The sequence below is a fragment of the Polistes canadensis genome, unplaced genomic scaffold (genome assembly GCF_001313835.1).
Source record: "Polistes canadensis isolate GaletaPanama2010 unplaced genomic scaffold, ASM131383v1 scaffold_13, whole genome shotgun sequence".
Taxonomy (NCBI): Eukaryota; Metazoa; Arthropoda; class Insecta; order Hymenoptera; family Vespidae; genus Polistes; species Polistes canadensis.
This window is the reverse complement of record NW_014569560.1, coordinates 1,376,912-1,386,026: the sequence shown is the minus strand read 5'-3', so window position 1 is coordinate 1,386,026 and position 9,115 is coordinate 1,376,912. Positions and strand designations below refer to the sequence as shown.

General features: G+C 26.3%; 2 protein-coding genes across 2 annotated transcripts; one reads left to right on the top strand and one right to left on the bottom strand.

Moving 5' to 3' along the window:
* Positions 1-2,132: 2,132 nt before the first annotated feature.
* LOC106793408 (60S ribosomal protein L10a) lies at positions 2,133-4,522 on the bottom strand. Its single transcript, XM_014760306.1, has 5 exons — positions 4,420-4,522; positions 3,919-4,074; positions 2,981-3,129; positions 2,459-2,631; positions 2,133-2,374 (listed from the first exon to the last, which is right to left on the bottom strand). Exons 1-5 carry the CDS (start codon positions 4,422-4,424, stop codon positions 2,204-2,206), a joined length of 654 nt encoding a protein of 217 aa, XP_014615792.1. The 5' UTR covers positions 4,425-4,522; the 3' UTR covers positions 2,133-2,203.
* A 481-nt stretch (positions 4,523-5,003) lies between these two features.
* Positions 5,004-8,963, top strand: LOC106793359 (TBC domain-containing protein kinase-like protein). The gene is made up of 14 exons (XM_014760230.1): positions 5,004-5,414; positions 5,495-5,707; positions 5,786-6,035; positions 6,096-6,324; positions 6,400-6,674; positions 6,755-6,901; positions 6,984-7,104; positions 7,178-7,339; positions 7,454-7,631; positions 7,719-7,925; positions 8,009-8,268; positions 8,351-8,478; positions 8,581-8,743; positions 8,837-8,963. Exons 2-14 carry the CDS (start codon positions 5,503-5,505, stop codon positions 8,942-8,944), a joined length of 2,433 nt encoding a protein of 810 aa, XP_014615716.1. The 5' UTR covers positions 5,004-5,414; positions 5,495-5,502; the 3' UTR covers positions 8,945-8,963.
* The last annotated feature ends 152 nt before the right edge of the window (positions 8,964-9,115 follow it).

The following is a 9,115-nucleotide window of genomic DNA, read 5'->3' as shown; positions in this document are numbered from 1 at the left end:
ATATATATATATATATATATATATATATAGATTATTTTTTGTATAATTAATGTATTATATCATATATGTCATTTTGTTCTTAGTTTTATTTATAATTTATTTATTATAAACTTTCGCGAAGAAAAAATTTTATATTACAAATGAATTGATACAAGCAACTCATTATTGTCGATAAAATCATATATTTCTGTATAAAGATGAAAAGAGAATTTAAAAATAATAATATCTACATTGTCCATTTTTTACGATGTTTATACTCATAATCAAAAGATATGATAGATAACGATTGAAAAGGACGTAAAACATATAGAAAATATTTGTATAAACCAGATTTAAAATAGTCAATGAAATTTATCGTAATATTATTTTTTTATTTATAAAGAAATACATATATATTTTTTTTTATATGCCCACGATACATGATAGGCGTTCATCGATCTTATCGAATCAATCGAAATCAGAAATCTTTGAAATGTTATCGTTGAAATTCAATTAACATTCGAATTACTAAAAATAGACATTACATTATAATACGATCGTATTAAAATCAGTTAAAAATCCTATGTTCGACTATTTTTTATATAAGACAAATAATGTTATATTCGAATTAAAAATGTTAGTTATAAATTTATGTAAAATATTAAATTACAATTATATTATTTGAATCGAGTGACAAATATTTGTCAGTATTAAAATATTGAAGTTTATTATTTTTGTCATGTCAACTTGCCTTCATAACTTTGGCTTGATCTTCAGTTCCAATTAATATTGTTTTTTTATTTCAATACACATATCAAACACAAATTTCACGTTTTATACTTTGCACGCGTCAATATACGAGTTACAATATAATATTCCAGCAAATACACTATCGACGCGTTTAATAAAGACTCAAGAGAATACAGGGATTATTTTGAAAACGTGGAACTTTAGAAGCGTTATGGCTTCCTGATACTAATCATTGTTCAACCACTCATTTACAATCTCTTTTATTTTGTTGCCTTTGCTGAGCACTGATATCACTGATAAAAAAGTTCACTCTTACTCAAAGTGACACTTAGTGTTACTTTATTGATCAAACATAAATAAATTGCTGTAGAACTTTGTCATAGATCGAAAAATTCTTTATATTTCCATTGCAATATATATTTTTTAGTTATATACATAATGTTTTTGTAAGTTCGTAATATATATATTAATTTTCTGTGCATATTTAAATTTATTTAAAACAAAAAATTTCTATTCACTGTTTGTATATAGTTAATGTAAAATCAGTAATATTAACATGTATAATTGATTACTATGCTTAAGAAACATATTCAACGATTTTTATTATATTAGTAACTTAACGGGAGCTAAGGATTTAAGGACGTAGGGATAGAAGTAGATGTTCACTTTCTTCGTCTATCCCCACTTGTACTGCTTTGGAAGTCCACATAGTAGAATTTTCGTAACATAGTTGTATTATTTCTACGTTTATAGTAGATACATTTTTAATTTATAATCAATCACAAATAAAAAGACATTTGAATGTTCACGCAAAATAGCGGCCAGCCGTTCCAGCCAATTAGACCCGCATTCTTTCTAGGAGGAAAGGGGTAAATATTCGCGGGTTTTAGAGATGGTGGAGGAACTGACGAGCTAGCAATAAATAATAGTGGGAGGATCAAAAATGAGCAGGATGATGATACGAAAAAGGGCGAATTTTAACAAAAAAAAAAAGGGACGTGATAGCGTGGTGAAGAGATCTTCTTTATTGATATTATCGAAATTTTTTTCATCGACAACTTCGTGAGTGTTGGTAGATACAAAGAAAAAACGAAATAAAATAAATCGTGATTAATGTTTTCATATATACTTTATACATACTAATTGTGAATGAAACAAATAACAATGGATGTAAAATTTTAAATTGAATTTCAAAAATTACTTTGCATTCTATCGCGACTAATGTAGGTATTCATATCGTATCTAAACCATTTCAATTTTTATAGATAATTATAAATGGGAAATAAATAGAACATATGGCAACGTCATATTTTTCGTTTTTTTTTTTTTTACAAGATAAGCGATATGCTTATAAAAGGACGGATACAAATTCTCGACTTAGGCTTTCTATGTAACAACCAATATATATTTTTTTTCATTTATTTTATTGTGTTTTATATTCATCACACACACACATGTATAAGTATTAAACTTATTAAAACAATCTTTGAGGAGGTCCCATGGAAGATTTGATGTGTAGAGAACGTACATTTTGCCAATGCTTTTTCAACAATGAAACTAAAAAGTTAATAGACAAATGTACATTTTGTACCAATTCATCTGGAGTCATTTCTACGTGTCCTACTGCTACCGATAAGCAAAGAACCTATTTAAAAAAAAATAAAAATGGTTATTATAGAATTTTCAATCATATTATTTTTTTAATATTACATTATAATATAAAATTTACCTTCTTCATTTGGAACTTAATCGTAGCTTTTACTTCATCAATTTTTGCAACCATTGACTCCTGGTGAGATAGAAGCCCAGGGAATTTACCTGCCTTGTTTAAACCAGGACCCAACAAACGTGGAATTTGTTTAATCAAAGATTCACTGGCTAGAAACGCGTCGTACTTTTTTGCTGTTAAAATGATAAATTATTGTAATGTTAGTATGTTCCTATGCATTTAATATTTACATTACTTAATTTCATTGCTAATATTAATTTGAATTTTAGTAATAATAATGTATATGGCTATATTTCTAATAATTAACAATATTATTTAAAAATTATTGTATCTGCACTCATTGAGGAGCAATATGGAAGATCACATTGCTCTCACCCGGTGCAGAATTTTTGCTCTCCTTCCTTTCGACGTCCACCAATATTACGAATAAAAATTATTGATGGTGCTTTTAAGAAGGTATGTATTATTGAACATAATTTAAATATTTGCAATTATTAAATTTAAAAATCTGATAATATGTACCTAGTTTCTTAACAGATTTTTTATTCTTGTTCAATTTTTTTAAAGCTTCTGCATCCATATATGGGATGTTGTTAGCTTTGGCTTCGTCACAATGTTGTTGATCACCCAATACACATACTTGCATTTTTGGTCGAGGAATGTTCTTCAATCTGATAGTAATAAAAAATATATGCATATAAACTGGATATTAATTCAATATCCAGTCATAAGAGACTTCTTATTTATTTAGGATTAACTATGGTATTTGTGCATCCAATTAATCAAAATGTACAAATATATATATATATATATATATAAAAAAACCTATTTCTATTAGAACTTTTTATCTGCTTAAATATTGTAGTACAGTATAGTGTTGATTATCCGAATAAAGAATGAATCGTGGCTAGGCCATTGGCTATATTTGTTTAATTATAAACCGTTCAGATTACAAAAAAAAATTGCTAAATTTTTAATCGTTTTATGAGATAATTAAGCATTTGATTTTATTAGACCTATTATTCGAAAAATGATAATCGAATCCCAATTCATTCAGACAATCGACACTCTACTTGTACAGTCTTCTTATATAATTTAATAAAATTGCATAATATCAATATTCTCAGATAAATTATAATTGCTACAGCATAAATATGTAGATCAGATAATACATGCTTAAATACCATCATAGAACATTGATTAATGCATAAAATTAGAAAATGCCACCACATTTTAAATAAACTTACCGGAAGGATCATAAAACATGATCCTGAAATAAAATATATAACGGTACAATACCTCCCCAGTATTTTAAGACCCTGGGTAAAGGTCCGCTAGGTAAAGACCTAGCTTCCTGACGATTAATGAAGTGACCTTTTCGTGTTTTATAATATTAAATTGTTCTTTAATAATATAATAATTAAACCCCGAAAAGAACCCTCAGTCAGGTTGAAACATACTTAACGGTGCCTGAGAAACGCTTATCCTTTTGTGGGTCATAATTTTTAAGTCCTATTTGTAGTTCCACCGTTTCCAAGAAGTTCCTCTTCTTATCCTTTGAATTCTGCAGTACTGCATTAACGCACTCATAAAGAGTATCACGTGATACTTTAGACCTATAATGTAGAGGTTATAACCCATAGTACAATACTCTTTTTAATTTATAAAAATTAACTTTTATATTATTTAGCAATAATGAAAAATTTTTCTTTTTTTTTTAAATATGTATTTTTTAATATATATCTTTGAAAAGTATCAGTTACGATTAGCGAAAAATTATAAGGATTAATTACTTTCAAAAGAACCAGATGGTTTGGAATTGCATATTTTTCGAAAATATCATTATTGAGAAAAAAAATAATAATAGTAATAAATTAATACGGATCGTATTATTTATTTTGTAAGTATATCTACAAATAAATATTATAGATTAATAAGATATATAGCGATAAAATACTCACGTCATTTTATAGAAGTAGACGAGCCAGTAGTAGATGTTGAACTGCTCTTCTTAAATGATTGAACCGGAAAGACCGCCACGCTAAGCGTCTTCTGTAACGTGAAGTAAAAAAAAATACTAGATGGGCAACTCACATAGTAGAAAATGGATTTAAATGCATAGAATAAAACATATAAGAAAGATTTCTAAAGTTTCATATCGATTAAAAAGTTTTAACATTCGATATTTTGTTAGACCAATAATCATCTTACATAAAAATGAAAATAATGTCATGTGATTTTATTTAAATTATAATTATCTTTTTGTTTATTATGAGTGTTTTGTGTAAACACATATTATCAATGTTAGATTATTTCACTGTTTCATTGAAGAAAAAAATATACATTTGAAAGATTGCATATTATTGTTTAATATTTTTTAATATTACAAACTGATTTTTTCATATACATATATGTAAATATAACTTATATACATATATATATATATATATATATATATATAATACAGATATATAAATTAATGGAATAGTAATATATATATATAGTGTGTTAACAGTAATGTTATTCCAAATATATTTACTATTTTATTACGCAAAAAAGTGATAAATGCATATGTTTTATATAACAAATATTGTTTTAAATATTTTACAACAGATTATAAACCGAAGTATCAATCTACTATAGTTCTACACTATATATAAATGTATTATTATTATTACTGTGTTATATGAGAAGAGTTGATAGCACAGTTCATGACAGATAAGACAGAGTAAACTAAATTTTAATTTGCGAAACAATTGCAATAAGTTCATTCTCTATGATCGCTTATAAATATATTTTTTAAAACGTATCAGTTTATTTGTGATAATGTTTTAAATGCATGAACAATATTATTTTTCAATAAACGATATAAATAAACAATTAAACAAAATATATGTCTTTAATGAGAAGAATAAAGGATATAAAACTGTAATAATTGCAAAGTAATAATACTATGGTAATAAATTGATAAAAGTAAAAAATGTTTATTATTAATAAATATAATATTTTTATAATTAGAATCTTTTTTATGTACAGTTTCAAAAATGTGTCCTGCGTTATTGGAAAATGAAGAGCGTTGTTTGGGTGGAATGACATTTTTTGCTCAAAGTCATCCAGTTGAAGTTTGCGGAAGTAATGGCCTTCCATTAACACCAAACTCCATAACTATTTATGGGAAATCTCAATTTTTAAAAACTATATGTCATCCAAATTTATCAGAATATCTTGATATTATTAGAAGTAAACATGGTATCGTATTGAATTTCTAAATCATACAATTTCAAACATTAATAGTCAATGATACAATCAGTGTTTTATAATTTACAGAAAGGATAGTGGTAGTTTCTGAATATAATGGAGAACCTTTAAGTATTAAAAAGGATCTATGCATGAATGATATTGTAAAGATTGCATTCCAGTGTCTATTAGGTTTACGACAAATGAATGATTTAGGTCTAGTTCATAGACACTTAAGTCCAGATAATATACTTATAAATAAAACTGGAAATGTACAATTATACAATTACGGCTTGTATTATATGACTGACAGAGGAAAAAATGTATCTTTTCCAATTGGGTACGTTTAATGGAAATATTCTCTTGCATTAGAATGGATTTTATTATAATTTCTCTTCAGGTATCCAAAATATACAGCTCCAGAAGTATTTTTAAGTAATGGACTCAGTGGTATAAAGGTAGATTCTTGGTCACTTGGAATAATAATTGCAGAACAATTATTGAAAAAACAAATCTGGTCTGGAGTAAAGTTATCGCAATGTTTACGCAAAGCTCTAAGTCTTATACATTGCGAAACTTCTGTATTTGAGCGTCTTGCAAGAGAACATAATTGTTTTGATATTTATGAGGTATTGAAATATATGTGTATTATAATTTGATAATGCAATATTAGAGATGTCATTTTTATTTATTTTCTTCTTTAGGAATTATCTTCCGAAATAAAAGAATTTGTTGATTCTTGTTTACAAGTACATTCATCAAAACGTAAAACACCAGAGGAACTATTACAATTACCATTATTCATAGATCTTTTAATGCAAAATGAACAGGAAAAGGAAGAAAGTCAATACAAAAACGTGATTGTTAGAAAAATGAATGAGTTGTATTATCTTTGGCAATTAGCGGGAGGAGATATCACAGTAGAATTAAAAAAACAAGGCCTCATTAGATCAAGACCACCTATTTTATCTATACCTAAGTAATATAGATATCAATATATATTATAACTAAGAATACGATTTTAATTTTAAAAATAACTAAATATATATTTATTTACAGTTTAGTAATATTATTAGGACAAATATTTGGAAGAAGAGATACAGCTGGCTTACTTGATCTTAGAGTTGTTAAAGTTTCTTTAGATACTTTACATCAACGCTTGTCTCACATTCCATACATTGCTAATTATCCTTGGTTAACTCCTGAGTAAATATTTGCATTATAAGCATTTTACTACTCTTTGTTCTTGTAATATAATAGGAGATAAATAATAATTCAAATTTAACAGAATGCGTGTCCATGCGCAGGAAGATTTAACAAGTGCTGCGTCACAGTTACCATTGATAATAAGAGAAAGAGATACAGAATATCAATTTTATAGATTAGTTTTATATGACAGACTCTTGCAGGTAATATTTAATTAATAAATATATATTATGAGTTTACGTAATAGTATTATATTACAAGTATAATTTCATATAGATTTTACCACTTACACGAGAGGCAATTATTAAAGAGGCACATAAAGATATTCCACCGTTGGTTCGTGGAGCTGTTTGGGCAGCTTTACTTGATATTACCGGTGATGTTCAACAACGATATGACATGATTGATAAAGAAACACCTACACATACAGATAGGCAGGTAATGAAATGTATATCTTATGAAAGTGGACTAACAAACTTTTCTTCTTTATTTTTCAAAGAAAAATGTAATATATTTTATTATAATTTTTTTTTTATCAAAAATATTTGTTAGATAGAAGTAGATATACCAAGATGTCATCAATATAGTGAATTATTATCATCTGGGTCAGGACATGAAAGACTACAAAGATTATTAAAAGCATGGGTTAGAAATAATCCACACTATGTATATTGGCAAGGGTTAGACTCATTAACAGCACCATTTCTTTACCTAAACTTTAATAATGAAGGTACTTGTAATTAATTACTTCATTTTATTATATTAATCAATTTTATTAATAAATTAATTATACATATATATCTATATATCATTTTAGCAAGAGCATTTGAATGTTTATCTGCATTCATACCAAAATATCTTCATAAGTTCTTTCTAAAAGATAATTCTGCAGTAATACAAGAATATTTAGGAAAATTTTCTCAAATTATTGCATTCCATGATCCACAATTGGCAAATCATTTGAAATCTATTAATTTTGTTCCCGAATTGTTTGCTATACCATGGTTTCTTACTATGTTTTCACGTAAGTTTTTACATTTATAAAGTATATATAATTTTTTAGTCATTTTTACTTCATTTCCTATTAATATATCTCAAATGTTACAGATGTATTTCCATTACACAAAATATTGCATTTGTGGGATAAACTTTTATTAGGAGATTCATCATTCCCACTTTTAGTTGGATTAGCAATATTAAAACAATTAAGAGATTCTTTACTTGCGTCAGGATTTAACGAATGTATTCTTTTGTTTTCTGATCTGCCAGAAATTGATATAGAATTATGTGTAAAAGATTCCATGACTATGTATCAAAATACACCACCTAGTATAACGTACAGAAAACATCAATTGAATAGATCAAAAGTACTAAAATGAAAATATATGTGTATTATATTGGACATTCTCGTAAAGTTTTATTATAATATATATTTATTTTAAATGTTAGGAAATGAATTGGACAGATCCTGAACCAGGAACGGAAAAAATGCCAAGAATAAGTGTAGATGATTTTTTAAATCTGTTAAATAATACTCCTGATGAAGTAATAGCTGTGGATATACGTAATAACATACAGTGAGCACATATTAACGAATAAATATAAAATATCTATTCTTAATATATAATATAATATCATTTATATTAATATCAAAAAATAACGATTCTGTGTGTTAACAGATTTGAAAGAGGAGCTGTTATAGGAAGTATCAATATTCCTTTCACAAGTGTGCAACTCTCTCAAACGAATATTGACACTCTTGGACCTCATGCTAAACCTCTTGTAGATAATAAAAATTGTATAGTCGTTATTATAGGACCCCATGATCAAAATAATGCGCTGGTAAATATATACAATTTTACAGATATTTTATAAAAAATATGATTGACATATAATTTATGTATAATTTAAATTTTGTTAATGTGTTATTTATAGTTTGCGGACTTTCTTGTAAAATGTGGTGTCACGGGAGTATGTTCTTTACAAGGTGGTATTTATGCTTTACGAACAAAATCTCCTAATATTATAGTATCTATACGGTAAATACATTTATGAAATATATATATATATATATATATTCGTTTATTATGTGAAAAATATAAGATCGTAAAAAAATATGATGCGATTTATAATGATCCAGAATATTACATATAATTTTGTTTGGATTAAAGATAATGTCTAGATTATTTGTATACTCTTCCTGCGCGAATATAC